Source organism: Acartia tonsa, chromosome 3 (assembly GCF_053477335.1).
Source record: "Acartia tonsa isolate MP-2025a chromosome 3, ASM5347733v1, whole genome shotgun sequence".
NCBI lineage: Eukaryota > Metazoa > Arthropoda > Copepoda > Calanoida > Acartiidae > Acartia > Acartia tonsa.
This window is the reverse complement of record NC_137262.1, coordinates 28,168,074-28,189,648: the sequence shown is the minus strand read 5'-3', so window position 1 is coordinate 28,189,648 and position 21,575 is coordinate 28,168,074. Positions and strand designations below refer to the sequence as shown.

General features: G+C 30.6%; 1 protein-coding gene across 1 annotated transcript in view; it reads right to left on the bottom strand.

Moving 5' to 3' along the window:
- Positions 1-20,814, bottom strand: part of LOC145314818 (uncharacterized) — a 36,011-nt gene extending 15,197 nt beyond the window's left edge. The window contains exons 1-3 of the mRNA XM_080154899.1: positions 20,757-20,814; positions 12,612-12,678; positions 11,806-11,882 (exon numbers count right to left, since the gene is read on the bottom strand). Coding sequence (XP_080011025.1) covers positions 11,806-11,882; positions 12,612-12,678; positions 20,757-20,789 — 177 coding nt within the window. The 5' untranslated portion in view covers positions 20,790-20,814. The remainder of the gene's footprint in view (positions 1-11,805; positions 11,883-12,611; positions 12,679-20,756) is intronic.
- Between the last annotated feature and the right edge of the window lie 761 nt (positions 20,815-21,575).

The window sequence follows — 21,575 nt, the reverse complement described above, 5'->3', positions numbered from 1 at the left end:
TACATTTTAGGACTTGATTGTAGAGTTGCTTCGCTTATAATATTGTACTTTGTTGTCCAAGGAATCTGTATACCAAAAATCAGACCAATCGGATAATTAGGTCACATACAAATTTGTTGTTAAAAATGTAAAAAAATCAACATGTTTAAAATGAACGTACGGACATTCTGGTTATGATTATAGAGTTGCTACGCTTTCTAACTCGTACCTAACTATTACAGGAATTACCATGCAAAATTTTAAATCGATAGGACAATTATAACATGCCTAAATTAACGAAAAAAGCTATTTAAAAAAGGAAAAAAATCAACATGTTTAAAAATGGACGTACGGACATTTTGGTAATGATTATAGAGTTGCTACGCTTTCTAAATCGTACCTAACTACTAAAGGAATCACCATGCAAAATTTGAAATCGATAGGACAATTCTAACATATATAAATTAACGAAAAAAGCTATCCGTTACGGACGGACGGACGGACCGACCCTAATTATAGAAAAGCTTCGCTTTTAAAAATAAAAAAAATAACCTAAGCCCAACCCGAACATAAAATAGGATAGTACTCATTTTTAGATTAATTGTTTTTTTCTATTACCTAGTTTGGTAAAATAATAAGTAAATTCAAATAATTTTACCAATCTCAGCTTGATTTATAAGTTCCTAAATCTGTGAATAAATTGAAGAGGTCCTAATTAAGTCTCCATAATTAATTTGTGGTTGGGATGAAAGTGAAACTTTAGTTTGCATGTATTCATATGTATGTACTGTACATGTTCACTTCATATCAATATTCAATATCAATAATCTTTACTCTCAAGCCTTAATATTCGGGGACAGAAACAAAGCTTCTCAAATTTCAAGTAACAAGGATGTTAACATCCATAAAAGCAAAGCTGGATATATTAAGATACAACGTACATTAACAAATATAGAGTATGAACGCTTTTTTTACTCCATATTTGTGAGAAATCTAGCTGTCTAAAACTAACTAAGTACTGGATGCTTTATATGGACGTACTTACATATTAATACTTAATTATATATCTTAATTTATAACATTATGCCTAATAATTATAATCTAAATGCCTTGTGATAGTGATGCTTATATCATTAAAGATAGTCCTTATAAAGTAAATCAGGTATATTTTAAAATATTTTTCTTTTAAGAAGGACAGTAAAAAAATAAAGCGACACTGCAAAAGGTTTTCTTACTTCTTATTAGAATAGAGAAAATTAAATTTCCCCCAAAAATTTCAATTTTACACTAAATTCGCTATTAAAGGCACTTAAATCTGTTCTTTACTACATTTTAATTTGATCTATTGGTTCTCAAAATACAAAATATGGAAAACTATTTGTGTTGTAAATCTTAAAATCTTGTATGTAAGTGTGTGTATTCTGTGTGAGCTTGTTTTGTTTGTATGTGTGTATTTGTGTGTGTGTGTGTGTGTGTGTGTGTGTGTGTGTGTGGAGACATTGAATATCTTACTAGATGTTGAATGTCCCAATCAATTAGTGAATGAATGAAAGGATTGTTTCGGTCGAGTTCATGCATTTATACTACAGCTACATGTTTAGGATAGAGAGATAAGACAATGGAGGGTAGAGTTCATGTATTTATACTACAGATACATATGTTTAGGATAGAGGGATAAGAGAATAGAGAGTAGAGTTCATGTATTTATACTACAGATACATATGTTTGGGATAGAGGGATAAGACAATAGAGGGTAGAGTTCATGTATTTATACTACAGATACATATGTTTAGGATAGAGGGACAAGACAATAGAGGGTAGAGTTCATGTATTTATACTACAGATACATATGTTTAGGATAGAGAGATAAGACAATGGAGGGTAGAGTTCATGTATTTATACTACAGCTACATATGTTTAGGATAGAGAGATAAGACAATGGAGGGTAGAGTTCATGTATTTATACTACAGCTACATATGTTTAGGATAGAGGGATAAGAGAATAGAGAGTAGAGTTCATGTATTTATACTACAGATACATATGTTTGGGATAGAGGGATAAGACAATAGAGGGTAGAGTTCATGTATTTATACTATAGCTACATATGTTTAGGATAGAGGGACAAGACAATGGAGGGTAGAGTTCATGTATTTATACTATAGCTACATATGTTTAGGATAGAGGGATAAGAGAATAGAGGGTAGAGTTCATGTATTTATACTATAGCTACATATGTTTAGGATAGAGGGATAAGACAATGGAGGGTAGAGTTCATGTATTTATACTACAGCTTCATATGTTTAGGATAGAGGGACAAGACAATAGAGGGTAGAGTTCATGTATTTATACTACAGATACATATGTTTAGGATAGAGGGACAAGACAATAGAGGGTAGAGTTCATGTATTTATACTATAGCTACATATGTTTAGGATAGAGGGATAAGAGAATAGAGGGTAGAGTTCATGTATTTATACTACAGCTACATATGTTTAGGATAGAGGGATAAGAGAATAGAGGGTAGAGTTCATGTATTTATACTACAGCTACATATGTTTAGGATAGAGGGATAAGAGAATAGAGGGTAGAGTTCATGTATTTATACTACAGTTACATATGTTTAGGATAGAGAGATAAGAGAATGGAGGGTAGAGTTCATGTATTTATACTACAGCTACATATGTTTAGGATAGAGAGATAAGACAATGGAGGGTAGAGTTCATGTATTTATACTACAGCTACATATGTTTAGGATAGAGGGATAAGACAATGGAGGGTAGAGTTCATGTATTTATACTACAGCTTCATATGTTTAGGATAGAGGGACAAGACAATAGAGGGTAGAGTTCATGTATTTATACTACAGATACATATGTTTAGGATAGAGGGACAAGACAATAGAGGGTAGAGTTCATGTATTTATACTATAGCTACATATGTTTAGGATAGAGGGATAAGAGAATAGAGGGTAGAGTTCATGTATTTATACTACAGCTACATATGTTTAGGATAGAGGGATAAGAGAATAGAGGGTAGAGTTCATGTATTTATACTACAGCTACATATGTTTAGGATAGAGGGATAAGAGAATAGAGGGTAGAGTTCATGTATTTATACTATAGCTACATATGTTTAGGATAGAGGGACAAGACAATAGAGGGTAGAGTTCATGTATTTATACTATAGCTACATATGTTTAGGATAGAGGGATAAGAGAATAGAGGGTAGAGTTCATGTATTTATACTATAGCTACATATGTTTAGGATAGAGGGACAAGACAATAGAGGGTAGAGTTCATGTATTTATACTACAGATACATATGTTTAGGATAGAGGGATAAGACAATGGAGGGTAGAGTTCATGTATTTATACTACAGCTACATATGTTTAGGTTAGAGAGATAAGAGAATAGAGGGTAGAGTTCATGTATTTATACTATAGCTACATATGTTTAGGATAGAGGGATAAGAGAATGGAGGGTAGAGTTCATGTATTTATACTACAGATACATATGTTTAGGATAGAGGGATAAGAGAATAGAGGGTAGAGTTCATGTATTTATACTACAGCTACATATGTTTAGGATAGAGAAATAAGACAATGGAGGGTAGAGTTCATGTATTTATACTACAGCTTCATATGTTTAGGATAGAGGGACAAGACAATAGAGGGTAGAGTTCATGTATTTATACTACAGATACATATGTTTAGGATAGAGGGACAAGACAATAGAGGGTAGAGTTCATGTATTTATACTATAGCTACATATGTTTAGGATAGAGGGATAAGAGAATAGAGGGTAGAGTTCATGTATTTATACTATAGCTACATATGTTTAGGATAGAGGGACAAGACAATAGAGGGTAGAGTTCATGTATTTATACTACAGATACATATGTTTAGGATAGAGGGACAAGACAATAGAGGGTAGAGTTCATGTATTTATACTATAGCTACATATGTTTAGGATAGAGGGATAAGAGAATGGAGGGTAGAGTTCATGTATTTATACTACAGCTATATATGTTTAGGATAGAGGGACAAGACAATAGAGGGTAGAGTTCATGTATTTATACTACAGATACATATGTTTAGGATAGAGGGATAAGACAATGGAGGGTAGAGTTCATGTATTTATACTATAGCTACATATGTTTAGGATAGAGGGATAAGACAATAGAGGGTAGAGTTCATGTATTTATACTACAGATACATATGTTTAGGATAGAGGGACAAGACAATAGAGGGTAGAGTTCATGTATTTATACTACAGTTACATATGTTTAGGATAGAGGGATAAGAGAATGGATGGTAGAGTTCATGTATTTATACTACAGCTACATATGTTTAGGATAGAGGGATAAGACAATGGAGGGTAGAGTTCATGTATTTATACTACAGATACATATGTTTAGGATAGAGGGATAAGAGAATGGAGGGTAGAGTTCATGTATTTATACTACAGCTACATATGTTTAGGATAGAGGGATAAGAGAATAGAGGGTAGAGTTCATGTATTTATACTACAGAAACATATGTTTAGGATAGAGGGACAAGACAATAGAGGGTAGAGTTCATGTATTTATACTACAGATACATATGTTTAGGATAGAGGGACAAGACAATAGAGGGTAGAGTTCATGTATTTATACTACAGCTACATATGTTTAGGATAGAAGGACAAGACAATAGAGGGTAGAGTTCATGTATTTATACTACAGATACATATGTTTAGGATAGAGGGACAAGACAATAGAGGGTAGAGTTCATGTATTTATACTACAGATACATATGTTTAGGATAGAGGGACAAGACAATAGAGGGTAGAGTTCATGTATTTATACTATAGCTACATATGTTTAGGATAGAGGGACAAGACAATAGAGGGTAGAGTTCATGTATTTATACTATAGCTACATATGTTTAGGATAGAGGGATAAGAGAATAGAGGGTAGAGTTCATGTATTTATACTATAGCTACATATGTTTAGGATAGAGGGACAAGACAATAGAGGGTAGAGTTCATGTATTTATACTATAGCTACATATGTTTAGGATAGAGGGATAAGAGAATAGAGGGTAGAGTTCATGTATTTATACTATAGCTACATATGTTTAGGATAGAGGGACAAGACAATGGATGGTAGAGTTCATGTATTTATACTACAGCTACATATGTTTAGGATAGAGGGATAAGAGAATAGAGAGTAGAGTTCATGTATTTATACTACAGATACATATGTTTAGGATAGAGGGATAAGACAATGGAGGGTAGAGTTCATGTATTTATACTATAGCTACATATGTTTAGGATAGAGGGATAAGAGAATGGAGGGTAGAGTTCATGTATTTATACTACAGATACATATGTTTAGGATAGAGGGACAAGACAATAGAGGGTAGAGTTCATGTATTTATACTATAGCTACATATGTTTAGGATAGAGGGATAAGAGAATAGAGGGTAGAGTTCATGTATTTATACTATAGCTACATATGTTTAGGATAGAGGGACAAGACAATAGAGGGTAGAGTTCATGTATTTATACTATAGCTACATATGTTTAGGATAGAGGGATAAGAGAATAGAGGGTAGAGTTCATGTATTTATACTATAGCTACATATGTTTAGGATAGAGGGACAAGACAATGGATGGTAGAGTTCATGTATTTATACTACAGCTACATATGTTTAGGATAGAGGGATAAGAGAATAGAGAGTAGAGTTCATGTATTTATACTACAGATACATATGTTTAGGATAGAGGGATAAGACAATGGAGGGTAGAGTTCATGTATTTATACTATAGCTACATATGTTTAGGATAGAGGGATAAGAGAATAGAGGGTAGAGTTCATGTATTCATACTACAGATACATATGTTTAGGATAGAGGGATAAGACAATGGAGGGTAGAGTTCATGTATTTATACTACAGATACATATGTTTAGGATAGAGGGATAAGAGAATGGAGGGTAGAGTTCATGTATTTATACTACAGCTACATATGTTTAGGATAGAGGGATAAGAGAATAGAGGGTAGAGTTCATGTATTTATACTACAGCTACATATGTTTAGGATAGAAGGACAAGACAATAGAGGGTAGAGTTCATGTATTTATACTACAGATACATATGTTTAGGATAGAGGGACAAAACAATAGAGGGTAGAGTTCATGTATTTATACTATAGCTACATATGTTTAGGATAGAGGGATAAGAGAATGGAGGGTAGAGTTCATGTATTTATACTACAGCTATATATGTTTAGGATAGAGGGATAAGACAATGGAGGGTAGAGTTCATGTATTTATACTACAGCTTCATATGTTTAGGATAGAGAGATAAGAGAATGGAGGGTAGAGTTCATGTATTTATACTACAGATACATATGTTTAGGATAGAGGGATAAGAGAATGGAGGGTAGAGTTCATGTATTTATACTACAGCTATATATGTTTAGGATAGAGGGATAAGACAATAGAGGGTAGAGTTCATGTATTTATACTACAGTTACATATGTTTAGGATAGAGAAATAGCAACTAAGAAATTCATCGGTTTCTGACGGACGGGCGGACGAAAATTTCGAAATATAGAGTAGCATCTATGAAAAGAAATATCAACAAAATCATCATAAACTTTGTGGAAAAAAATATATTGCAATTATATTCTGTGATGTTCAATGTCCCAACCAAACAAATATTCAATTCCTTTACCCCTGACAGATATAAACATATATATATATTCTCGATACTATGCTTGGTAATGAAAATAAGATACACATGTACAATGTAGTACATTACATCTATTGTTTCAATGTCATGTATATAATAATCTAGCAATTTTTGTCAAAATTTTTTGTCATAAATTGTGCATTAGCAATAATCATCTATCATCCTATTACATGAGGTAGTAAGGTTTCTTTTTTGGGTCTTAAGGTAGTTTTATGCTATTTATTTTTAGATTCACGCCTTGGAAGGCTTTTTTTCCTCCCCACTTCTTACCGCTAGTTATTTTATATGAAAACATTATTTATTAAATATTGATTAGGTTTGAACTTAACAAAATGTTTAAGATATAAATAATAAAAAGAAATTGAAAAAAGAATAATTTACACGAGACAAATTTCATTATAATTGTAAACAAAACAGAATATTTCAAGATTTGAAGAGAGAAAAACACAAAAAGGAAAGATTGGCTGAGTTTATTAGTGTAAGAAAAGAGGAAAACAAAATAAAAAAGGATAATCGGGAATTAGAGCGAAAAATACGCAGAAAACAAAGAAAAAGTATTATTGATATAGAACCCGAACTACTGGGTAAAATCTCCAATACTCGTTATGATCCACAAATAACCCTATTCCACCCTCTCCAACAAATTATTGTCCTTGCAACAAAATGTAATTATAAATTAATATTTTACTTATTAAGTTCTGGCACTCTACAAGTGATAATGTTCGTTTGTTCTACCGTCCAATTTTAGAGCTTAACTTTTAAGGATGTTATTATCCTTGTTTAACCTATATTGAGCCTATAAGAATCATCAAAACAATTTTTTTGGGATTGAAATTGGTTGTCTATTAATGATTGGTGGGATATTGTTTGAGTATTTTATTGATATTGATATATGCATGCTGGTAGCTGCTAATCAAGGCTGAATGAAAAAAGGTCTGGAATTCGTATTAACAAATCACCTAAGTAAACCATTACAGAATGGATGTTAAAAGTAGCGTAGCTGATCTATGATTTAATACAGTGAGTGTGTTTAATAATGCTAACACTGTTACTTTAAAATTAATATTTTTTATTATTTGTTGACAAGAAAGCATTATCAAGAAAATGAAAAAGAAAACTTTTAAATGAGGCATTTGAACGAATAATGATCAGACAATAGACAATATATTGATTTACATCCCATATTATGAGAAATTAAAATGACCTTCTTTGATATCAAAAGTATTAGTTTGGACATTGTTAATCTTAAACACCCATTAAAAATTAGTAAAAGTTTTTAGGGAATGATAAATGTATTTGGGAACTTCTATCATCTACTTTCCAAAATATCTTTCTTGGAGTGTAAAGACTTGACCTAAAAGGTCCATCGGATTACGAACAAATTTTTTTTTATGGAAATGGATTTACTATTTATTGGATCTTACACCAGATTATCATTTACGCAAGTAAAGTGAAACTAATAGCGGACTAAAATAACCACACCCCCTTTTCCCCATACATGTTACAGGGTTCAATGTCTAAATTAGAGGATCTATTAAGCACATTGTTCTTTCTACATGGAATACATATTCAATATGTTACAAACAATATATGGGATAAGTAAATTACCTAAAAAATACTAATTCAGTTCTTTTAATTGGTTTTCGATAAGATAAGATTATATAATTTAGCATCTTTATTACATACTGATGTAAATAAGTTAATATCGAGTTCCTTGTCAATTTTGCCCATATGGTTGTGCTTCTAAAGAAAAAATAGTTTTAGTAAACATCTTTAAGGAAGTAAATTTCAATGTTTGTTTGTATTGTTGTTTGACTTTGCCTTTTTGAGTGTTTTCATCCTTGTCACTTTTATATAATTTTCTAGCAAATACATAAATATTATACATTTACTCCTTAGGTGAATTTTTAATCCATGAACTTATCCCTATATCTCTAAACATACCATAAACAATACATTTCCAGATAGGGTTATGGACTAATAAAGCTTAGTCATACAAAACTGCAAGATTAGGTAAGTTAGCTAATAATTATCTCAAGTAGATAACTTATGATTCGGTCTGAATTTTACTTTTTCTGTACTGATTGTTCTTTAAACCATGTATTACATTCAAGCATTTTGTCAGAATATAATTTTTGTTAACTATAAATAACATTAAAATAATAAAAAATCAGTATTTTTGTCTTAAATGTCCACCACATGACGCCATTCTGATAATAACACTGTGACTATAGTCTATTGTCTTTTATAGATAATACAAACATCAGATTGACTAGAGTCCCCAAAGGTTTATATTGAGAGTTTTCTTATTCGTTGGCTTTGGGGACTGTAGACAGTTTTGATTGGTTGGTTCAAAAGTTGAGTGTCTAAACGTTTCAACAACTAATTGAAATCTAGAGAAGTGGTAATTTGGTGTATATTCATTGGGGATGTTAATCAATATTTCAGCCATTGTCTTATCCCTTTAGAACCCTTAAATTGACCCTGTAATAGTCAGTTAATAATTTTTTATAATTTTTATGCTAAGCTACAATTGATGCACTCGTTATATCGCAATTACAAATATTTACTGTATTGAATAAGAATAAAATATAATGCATATGAAAACTATATAAGTGTATATAATGTGTTGTGTTTTCTCAATTAAATGACAAAGTTCCATTACGTAATAAGCTGAATAAAGCTGCCCCAGCCGCCAAATATATATATAATTATAGCAGTAAGCCGCTGACTCCCTTTCAATAATACATTATTAAAATAGGAATTTTTGAGATTTTTAGCTTCAGACAAAAAAAACCTTACCGCTTTACATTATCCCATTATATAAAATAATAAGTTTTTTGCCTGAAGCTTATAAAGATTTCAATAACTACTGAACTGAATTAGTTTTCTATTAAAATTAACAGAGCAAAATTAGCTGTAAGTTAGATGTTTTGATTATTAGCAATTTAGAACACCACAATATCAAAGAATTATAAATTAGGCAAAGTGGCTATATAACAGGTCTGATTCATGTATTTGAAATAACCCATCAAAATTAATTGTCAATATAATGATTCATTTATATTATTAATAAATCAGAAAATTGCCATTTTATCTCGCCTCCGAAATGACGGATGTTTCACCCTGTGTGGAAATAAGTATATAAGAGTCTAATTGTTTAGTTTTCCCCCTTTTTATGCTCAGATTAATGGCATGAATAAAGATTATTCCCATACTTAATTTCTCATTTACTAAATAAATGTATTATGTTTTCTAAAATGGGATCTTTTATAGAATTAGGGACAATATTGAACACTGAGTCTTTTCAAATTTTGAAGTGAAAAATAGAATAAATGTACTAATGTTTTATTGCATGAGTCATCCTAATAAAAGTTTGTCATTTTTCCCCTTTTTAAAAAAATGTTCAGATATCGCAGTAAAGGGTAAGGAAAGAAACCAAAATAGGACTAGAAGGGAAGTGAATAAAAGGGTAATAAAAGAAGTGTATTTGAAAGAATGGGGAAGTTAATGTAAGTTAATGATTAGATGAGTAAAGGAAAGTGAATTTTCAGCACTTAAAATACAAAGATCGGCAACACCATGACAATTTAGAAGTACAGACAAACAGACACAAATACACAAAGAAAAGCTTCCCAACTATAAAAGTATAATTGAAGTGTATGTATATTTTCTATTTATAATAAGTTTAACTGAGTATATTTATTTGATTTAACCTACTAAAAATACTAAATATGTCCTTGATTTTAGGCGGGACCATTTGACAAACTGACAATAATATATCATTTCAAATATTGAAATCTTAAAATGTTTTCAAACAAAAAGAAAATCTGCTAAAAGGTTCATGTCAATTTCAAAGAAAGCATATTTGTTTTGGAAAATTAAATATTTTGTAGTTTATATCATAAAAAGTTCAAAACAAAAGTAATTTGATCATAAATACTTTATTAGTGTACCCATTTTGTAATTCAAATAAATAACATTCAAAGGAGAAAATCAATTTTTATACAATTTGAATATTTTATATAGTCTTTTAAAATATATACCAGCAACATTTCAAATAATCTTGAACGTAATTTAAAATTTATACAATGATATAACTATCATATTAGTGGATTTGATTAACACTATTATCAACATATGTATAGATTATTTATCATTTCAAAACCTTATCCATATCATTATTCTCCGCTGCTTTTCCTTAAAGTGCTTAGCGAGCATCGAAATCCCCCACCCTACCCTTACCATTAAGTGAAACAAAAAAATCTCTCCCCTTAAATGGAAAAAAAATCGAAAATAGTGATAGTTTTTTTTAAATTAATGGTTAATCCTTGCAGGGAGCCCTAATCCTGCGGACTCAATGGTTGCGTCCGATAAACTAGCGCCTAAACCATTTTCCAATTTATTTCAAAATAAGGTGCGACGTTCTCTTCTCGACCCTGCACTTTTAGGGAAACCGCCAATTCTTCTCAAAATATCGTCATATTGATCATATTCCTTTATCTCTGCCATATTCTGACATTAAAATATGAAATGATTATGGGAAAAGTTCATGAGAAAGTTTTATTTCCTAGGTATTCAATGAAAAGGTTAAATACAGATAAAAATCACGTTATGTGAAATATTTTATTTCAAGCATTGTAGGTTAGACATCAACAAAGTGTTTGATTAAATAAAATATAACATAATTTCTGCCGATTATAGTGTTTCACTGCTGTAGCGTGTGTGTGTGTGTGTGTTTATTGGGTATGTGTCCGACTATGTATTGAACTGAGACAATCGTAAGATTTCCTGAAAATTACAACAATTTATTACCAGTAATTTCAAAGATCTTGAGCTTCAGACAAACTTACTACAATATATAATTTTTTACTCATTAAAGCATCGTGTCTTTTTATTTATAAACCTTTGAAGATTTGTTTTAACAATGAAACACTTTGTATTGGACTTATCAAAAAAAAAATAACATGTTTTAATAAACTGTGTTGATCACTTTATGTACTTCATATTATAGGATGTCGTTCTCAGGCGGACAGAGGAACAAGAGGACAGACACTTAATATAGTTTAGTTGTACTACTAAAATGAACCTGTTCCATTGGGTTGAGTCCTAGCATTTTCATAGCTGGATGTAAATCTTTCGGGTATATTGTAGCTTCTCTTAAACCTACAAAGAACAATATATTTTAATGTTTAATTTAAGAGTAATCCTTAGATAAGGATCTCGCTAACCGCTAAACAGATATGGTTCTCTATTACAATGATATTTTTTATAGGTCCTGCGTACCACCACCATCCCAAGAGAAATCACCCAAATAAAAAATTTTCCCCCCTCCAAAAAGAATTGTTTTTACTTTTTAAAAGCAAAGCTTTTCTATAATTAGGGTCGGTCCGTCCGTGGGTCCGTCCGTGGGTCCGTCCGTCCGTCCGTCCGTAACGGATAGCTTTTTAAATTTATTTAGGCATGTTAGAATTGTCCTATCGATTTCAAATTTTGCATGGTGATTCCTTTAGTAGTTAGGTACTAAACAAATTTTTATGTGAACTAATCATCTGATTGATCTGATTTTTGGTATATTGATTCCTGGGACAACAAAGTATAATGTAATAAGCGAAGCAACTCTAAAATCAAGTCCTAGAAATGTAAGTATGTCCATAAACATTATCCTGAATCAAGCAGTTTTTTTCAACAAATTTACTTACAAATTTGCTTTGACCCTTATACATTTATATTATGATTATTCAGTTCTGACACTATACAAGTGTTAATGTCCGTTTATCCTACCGTTTCAGTGCTTCGCTTTTATGGATGTTGTCATCCTTATTAACTTTGAAAATAAAATATGTCGAATTCAACCCACCACTTCTAGGCCTCTACATTTATTTAAATTTTGACCTGTTTCAAAGCTTCTAAAAACAGCTGTAACTACTTCTAATTCTCGATCCGTTAGATCATCCATAGGCTGAAAAGAAACAAAAGTTATAATAATAATACAAACAATTTAAAATTTTCTTATTCACAAAATATTGATTATTAATTCCCTAAGCTATCAAATGAGACACATAAGATAGATTCAAAGTGATCCTTTATTTAAGTTTGAAGAGACGGGTAAACCATATAATAAAATATTGGCTCGGAGGCTCAAATCCAGCCACGCCGCTTACTAAGCCACTCAATGAGCTGCAATTACATCAGACCGCATTATTTCAATGATTGCTATTTTATCATTCAAATTATGGTACAGTAGCCATAATATATATATCACATTAGGAAAAATTATATCCAGATTTTCCTATCCTGAACGTTAAATCCTCATTATCATGATAACCTAATAAACTATTTCTAACTTAACTAAAGTTCAGTTAAACTGTATGACAAGTATTTTTACTTACTGTTTTAAAACAAGCACAAGAACAAATTAGTACAAATTTTATGCGGATACAAAAAGGAAAATTATAAGATCAAAAACAGTTTTATGATTTTCATTTTAATATCATTGGATATTGTATGTAATACGATGCTATACATGATTTTTTAGTATGGCTGAGAGCTGGTTCTAATCCAGCAGATATCAATCGGTTTCAAAGTAATACTTGTAAAAGTAATCATGCAACCATTAAGTACCCAATCCTTGTAAGGTACTGGTAGGAAGGAAAAATGACTTTTATATTGAAGTTAATTTTAACAATTTCCTGTTATAACTTTGTAAGCAAAGTTTTCTTACTCCTATGGATATAGGGATGTGCAATTGGAACAAAAATTAAAAAGCATATCCTCATTTTAACAACAATATAAACCCCTATAACCCTGTACTTTTTTTGTAAGCATAATTAACCCATACTTCCCTGAAAAAAAATTTATGTTAACATTGTCATACTTTAATTTCTAAAACTAAATCTTGTGTTGTAAGGTCTAATATAACTGAAGCAGTCCTAAAGGGCCTTGTCATGTCTCAATGTTTGATAAGTATTTTTTTTCCAGGTAGAGCTAAATTCTCCACAAAGGCTAGTTCTCGAGCTGAAGTGCTCTAAAGAGGTGAGTAGATTCAAAGGTTATATTTCTTTTCTTGTTGTCATTGCTTGAGTATGAATTGGATAATTATTAATAGTTTTTTTTTTTAAGTGTTTTTGTTTTATATTGGAAAAAAAGGGAAGCGATTTTTTTGGGAAAACACTTTCTATTCCCGAATAAGCATTTAGTCAAAACATTTACTTGCTATATTGCTTCTTTATATTTTCCTGGGATTCCTTTACAAAAATCTGACTCTTCATCCCTGACTAATTAACATTTTAAAACATATTTTATCCATTTATTCCTGACACACTTTATGAAGTTTTGTTGTCAAGTATAAAAATTTAGTTGGAGATGACTTTATGAATGAAGGATGCATTATAACAAAGTCAAGGACAATTATGCACACAACAGTGCAGTACATACATTAATACATACATACAGATAATTCATTATTTACTGCTGCTATGTCAGGTTCGCCATGATGGCCATGAGCTTGTAAGGAACCTTCTTCTACTGAGAGTATTTGTTTTGGTTAAGTTATTGAAGAACTGATGAATATAACTATTTGTTGATCGCGAAGTGTTTGGATTATTTTGATGTTTTGTTATAATATTTACTACTAGCGGATACGCATTGTAATTGAGGGTAGGGGGGAGGAACCCCTTCCGAAAATTGTTATTATTCTTCCCTTGGCATATATGAAACAACACTGCAAGGAGAACCATTTTGGATCAGTGGTTTTAAAGATCAAACGCTAAATATAGACAGTTATCATGCTCATTTATGAAAGAGAGGAATAATTATTTATCTCATTATCAATGCTTTAAAACTAGTACGGCCATCACTGATCAATATATAATGTGTAAGCTTAACTTTTATGGATGATGTTTTCCTTGTTATTAACAGAGTTAAATATGTAATTTCTTTTTTCATATTGTTATGAGGAAAATAAAGGAAAAAGCCACAAGAATAATTGATCATTTATTCCCTAAAAGATTATACACATGCCAAACTTACAAACTTTTGTTAACCCGATCCTTCGGCATCAAGGGGCTAACAAAACTGGTTTTATCTAATATATTTTCATTTTCATTTCCTCGGAAAGCTGTCTATTATACGATTCAATAAATAACTATTAAATTTTCATATATGAAGAAGTTCTTCTATACAGGACATGGAAAGTACAATATAGTTTTTCCTTATTCAGAGTATAAAGTCTGTATATATTAGTAGAATGTTATGTGTTACCACCATCAATAAATGTTGCTCTTTTCTAGTATTTCCGTTACCCTAATATGGTAATCATAGTATTGCTTTATTCAAATAGTGACCCAATAAAATACAAAGTGTACTGCTTTTCTTCTTCTTCTGATAAAACATTTCTTTTATATAAATAAAACATAAAATTTTTCCATCAGCAACTATATTAGTTGGACAATTTATAATATTGCTTCGAAACCGATTAATAATATCCGCTGGATTAAAACCGGTTCTCAGCTAAAATCATAAATTCCATCGTATTAAAGACAATTTTTCACGTATAAGATAAAAATTATAATTTTGAAACCAGCTTTGTTAGCCAAAAGGGTGCGATAAATAACTATTCCAAATAAAGAAGACTTTAAAAAATGGAATCTTTTCTATTATTAGGTTTTGCAAGTCAGTAACATTTTTAGGAATAAAAGAATGTTTTGATCATAAGAAAACTTTAGATGCTGTATTAGAATTGACAAAAAAAAATAAGGTAGCAACTGTAACAAACATTAAATATGTCCATAATTGATTTAGATATTAGATATAGATATTAAATTCACTTTTAAAAATCTTTTGTGATCCTTGTCTTAGTATACTATACGTCAATAATAAGTTTTCTCGTATTCATTCGAATCCGGTGGATAGGAACCGGTTCTCATCCATACGAAAAAACTATGTCTAGCATCGTATTATATACAGCTTTCTACGAATATAAAAATGTACAATCAAAAGATTACAACCAGTTTTTTTAGCCGGTGCCTTCGGCACCACGGGGCTAAAAAAACAAGTTTTAATCTTTTAATTGTACATTTTATATCCGCGGAAAGCCGTTTATAATACGATGCGAGAAATAACTATTCCAGTATGACTTTGAAACTGATGGATTAAAAAAGGTTCTGAGCAATACTGAAAAAAATCATATTTAAATACTAAACAAATATACAAATGATGGAATATGTGTCATGCTATTGGTGGCTTTTACACCTTAGGGCCAATAAAACAGGAGTTTATCATACAATTCATTATCTTTCCGTGGAAAACTGTCAATAGTACGTTGCAATTAATTTCCTAATATAAACATATTTAATAATTATCTCTCCAACGAAATTATCTATTAAAATTAAATTGAGTTAGAAATATTAATAAAATAATAATCATAATAATCCCCAAAGGAACATACAAACAAAGCTAATTCATATTCCATCAAATGAAGAATTTTGAATTTCTCTATGCATACTAATATTATTAATTAAGATTACCCCAAAAATTTATTATAATTAAGTCATATTAATAACAAAGGGTTCTTTCTAATTAAAATAAGTCTAAATTGAAAGTTATAAAAAGTTATACTAAGGATTGTCCTTTTAAAACAATTTTTACTGCACTTGGTCCTACATCTAAAGTGTGTGTATGTGTGTGTATTGTATGTACAATGTGAAGCTATGCAAAGATGAAGAGATATATTTAACCCTGGCTTCAAATTTAACATTTCCCCATTATTTTCATTAATCCTTTTTTTGTCTCCCATCCTTCTTTAATGGAGAAGTTAAAAATGTTATGATTTGATATTGGTTAAAATTCAATATATGCAGCGTAGCTACTCTGCAACTATTCTGTCTGCTCATTTAATATTGTACCAAATTATTATACCTTATTTTCATTCATCCTAATCACATAATCAATAATTAATCCAATTAAGGGTCAACCTATGATATTTATACCATGTAATATTTAGTACGGAAAGGTATTCCTAAATATTCTATTCAATTCCAGCTATTGTTTAGAAAATAGCATAACTTAAATTTGCAAATAATTTCTAGAATTTCTTTAAATTGATTCAGTCTTATAATAAAGTAAACTATCTGTCTGTGTGTGTGTACCGAAGGATCTTGCTAACAACTAAACCAATATGGTTCTCCTTTACAGGGTAGCTTCACAGGTTTATAATCATTTTGGGGTAGGTTACCAACGCCCTTCCAAGATAAATCGACCCTAGAAAAAAAATAAACCCACCTCCCCAAAAAAGTGGGAGGGGTCAACTTCCCTAACAACCTCAATGACCCCTAGAGGGCTCTGGGGGCGTAGCCTGTAGATCTTAAAATTGTGAGAAAAGTGCTCTTGTATGAATGTTGAGGAAAATGTCTAAATTTTCAAAGTTTGTTGTTCTTGCAGTGCAAAGGTTCAGGGATTTAAAGGGATAAGACAATAAATTGATAAATATCCCTAATGGTGATACACAAAATAACCCCTTCTGCCGATTACAATTAGTGGTTAAAAATGTTTGAACACTCAACTTAATGAACCAACCCATAAAAGTCCCCAAAGTTGTTACGCCAATGAATAAGAAAACGTTATTATTAGACTTTTGTGACTAGTGCAATAAACAGCCCAATGTCCACTCCCTGGCAAAGGTTTCACTATCTTCATTAATGACATGATACACAACGGATGAAAAAAACCACAAAATTTTAAAATCGGATATTGATTAATTTTCAATTGCAAAAAAAACATTTGCGGCCAGTCATTATCAAGCTTTTTTTTAAAAGTGCAGTATTATGTAGGAGAAAAGCAGATATAGTAATAATAGACTTAATCAAGATTCAACGAATCACTAAATATGACATTTTAGATAGACCAATTCAATCTTAAAATATCAGTTCTTAATTTTTTTTTCAATTCGTCAAACGATTTTTGGATCTTAATAATAAATAACTGCACTTAACAAATCTATAAAAGTCTTGAAATATCACTAATAAAAAAGAAAAAATTTTTTTAAACATTTCCTCAATTTATGTTGTTCTCTGAAGTAACTATTAGTTAATCACCCTAATGAACACCTATTTATTTTGCAACTCATAAAAAAATATTCCTCGCATTGACTAGCACCTATTTCTCACAACTTTTTGAACAGAAAAAGAAACGAAAGTTTTTCCTGTTGATTTTTTACCTTGCAAAATTTAAATAAGGTTACAAGTTTACGCATCTAGCATCACAGAACAGGTAGGACAAGAATAGGTATTCTTTGACCTGTTGAAAAAAAAAGTTGAATTATTTGATGTACAATTCGACAAAAAAAAAAGACAAACGAGCAAAAAGACAATTGCTAATGATAAAAAGAATAATTTTCTTTAAAAAATATTTTATAAAGCAGCTAAGTAAAATGAACTTTTCTTATTTCCTTACAAAAACCTGCACAGTAAAAATTAATATTCTATATCTATAGATTTATTTATTTGCCTTTAGAAGAAAACAGTAAACTCGATGATCACAAAGTTGTTTCAAGTTTATGAAATACTAGGAAATATTGTCGAAACTATGAAACTATCTCATTGTCAGATTTCTTCTAAAACTTATCCCCCAAACAGGCATAAAGATGTGGAAAAAAATTGTAAATTAGGATGGTAAAGTGATTAGAGTAAAACACTAGAGGGAGAAAGGGTTAAATTGCTATATCTCCCCATCGCAACCGCATTGTGCAACCTTTTTATTGGGTCATTGAAAATCAACCAATGGTGTCGCTTATATTAACACAGCTAAGTAGCAGAAAATAATTTAGAAGCAGACGAAAGAGGTATTTGAAAAATGAAGGGAGGTAGTTGTCTGTATATACATCTATACTATAGATCTGTTGTAAAGTGAGAGACATAATTAATAATAAAATAAAATCTATCTATATACTAAAGTAACAGGATGTCAATGTGTCGGTCTGTTTGTACCAAAGTGTCTTGCTGATCTTTTACAATGTAGATTTTAATAGGTTCAGTGAATGTTTATAACTATTTTTTGGAGGGTAGAACAACCTTCCCAAGAGAAATCGCTCCTAAAAAAATTACCCTAAAGGCCTCTAGATGCATAGTCGCTAGTTGTTAGTATTTCTGGAATGTTTTTAGTCACTGGTGGTAAATAAGAAACATTTTATGCAATCCTAATACAATCTTTTGAATGCAAGTCTTGTTAAACTTGGACACATTTATAGACGTAAAATTCTATGCTTTATGCCTAATAAACGGTCAATAAAACTATGACACATTATTGACATGTCTATGAGAAAGTATGTTGCTGATATTTACGTCGATGGTTGGATCAATATTTAGATTATTTCAAGAACTCTGAACCTACTATAATAATAGTGCAGAAATCATAATTTTTGGTGGTCTTTTAAGATCTCGCTAACTCCTTATCCGATCAGTTTTTATTTTAAAGGAAGCTTAACATGGGTCCAATGTTGGTTTTATGCTATTTTTTACTTCTTTGACATAAGAAGTTTCTTAAAACTATAATTTGACGTGCTACGTATCAATTGTTTTACAGAATATCAATCATTATCTTATAAAGTTATTGAAACTTGGAAGGGTCAACTTCTACCTTTTAAAAGAGTAAATACACAAAGTTAAAATGTTTCAAACTAATAGTTGTGCAGCTTCTCAATAATTCACTCACTTACTTGAATATTAGTGGATAATATGAAGGGGAAAATGGTCTTCAATTTAGGTTGTAGATATGGACCTCATTTATTGGTCAGTTCGTTCATTCAATATTAGTTAATGAGTTGGAGTAAGGGGGATGGATGCGTGAGATCGTTATTTTAGTCAGTTAAAAGTTTCACTTTATTAGAGTACATGAAAATATGATGTAATAATAAATCAATTCTTAATTGTAGGATATAGATTAATTTCAGACAAGCAGTTAAATTTCGGATAGGAACAAAAAACGTTTATATGGCCTATTCTTAATAGAAAATGACATAAAGGAATTTATATGACTTTTCTGTCTATCATTTCTAGAGGTAAGTCTATGTTAATTTTTATGTACTATGTACTAGGCTATTAGGATATAATAAACAACAATTAGTAATTAGTTATAAATAAAAGGTTTTAGTCATTATATATTTCTACAAATAAATTGTATTTGACATTTCAAAATTATAGATAAACTTAAATGTCAGCCATCATGACAATCCTTATATTGAAAATAAGCAATAACAAAATAATATTAAAATGCTTAAAATTTTTAAGAAATGGAAAGGCACAATTTAACTTTATGCAACTTAATATCAGATAATTTACACTTTAATCTTATTCTGATTTCTTTTTCTTGTTATAATGAACTTTTTTAAGGTGAAGCTTTTCTATATTTAGGGTATGTCCCTAAGTAATTTTGGGTGACAATGTTCGTTTGTCCTTTAGAGCTTCACTTTACCGATCAATATTCGCTGGATAAGAACAAGTTTTCAGAAAATACTAGCACGGGGTTAACAAAACTGGTTTTAATCTTAAAATTTTTCATTCTAATATTCGTGGAAAGATGTCTGTAATGCGATGCGATTAATAACTAATGATTTTTTTAATGTCACAACAAAACTTTTATCATGATTCGCTCTTAAAGAGTATTTTGTGATTGTCATAATGTTTCTAAATAAATAGTGTTTTAACTGTTCTTTCAGTAATTTATTTTTTGGTGATATTTTTATTGATATACATCTCAAAGAAAATAGGAAAAGAAATACAAAAAACACCAGCTTTACAATCTTAAAATTACTCACAAAATTTGCTTTCCTAGCATATGTATGTATGTATACATTTTTTGCATTTTCAAATTAATCCCTTTGGTGTACATACAGCAAAAAAATTGCATTTTAAACTAAAAATAATTCAAACTCAAAACTTTATTTAAAGAATCATACAAACCTGTAATAACACATTTTTAAATAATTCACTTTTGATTTTTATAAATAAATGGCTCTTTGATTCGCAGAACCTTTTTATTTGATACCTTTTTATTAGCCTCCTCCTTCCTCCAAGCCATCTTGTATTCTACTGGATGCTACAAAATGGTCCGTCACATTTCTTCAACAAAATTCTATATCTCACTTATGAATATTTCTTTCCAGAATTTTTTCACTTAATTTAAGAGGATTTTTTTCTGTAAAAATTTTTACTTTATTTTTAAAAACTGTCTTTTAAAGTATAAAAAATACTTTTTTTTAATTTGAAAGTGTTAGCTTTTCATGAAGTTTAGGGCGAAAAAATTGCTTCATCTAAAATCCTCCCAGAGGGCAAGCATTGGTTTGGCACCCGACCTGCGGAGCTCAAATCTCCGATGAAAGAAAATCCAGGAAAATCTCCGTTTCCACACACACATACACGCAGACATACATACATTGCAAGATTGAGGGGGTAAGAAAAGCACTGGTACTGGATTTATATCAGAGTAATGGAAACAGAATATAAGTGGATATTACAACGGGGAAAAATTCCTAACCTGGAACTCATTTATTGGTCAGTTAATTCATCCAGTAGGATGTGAGGGGATGGGCTAAAGGGGGTGGATGGGAGGTGCCGTTATTTTGTCTCGCTGCGATTTTACTTTATTTGAGATCATGAAAATCTGGTGTAACATCCAGGTAATAATATATCCATTGATATGAGAGTATTGAAATAAGAGACAAAAAGGGGAAGGCTTTAAAATGGAGATATGGCAAATCTGTGTAAAGATTCATATAAACGCTGAATTATCCAAAGTGAGGCCTATACTTAGATAAAGTGTTTTCAGAGCAAGGGGTTAACTTATTAGAAGCAGAGCTACTCTACA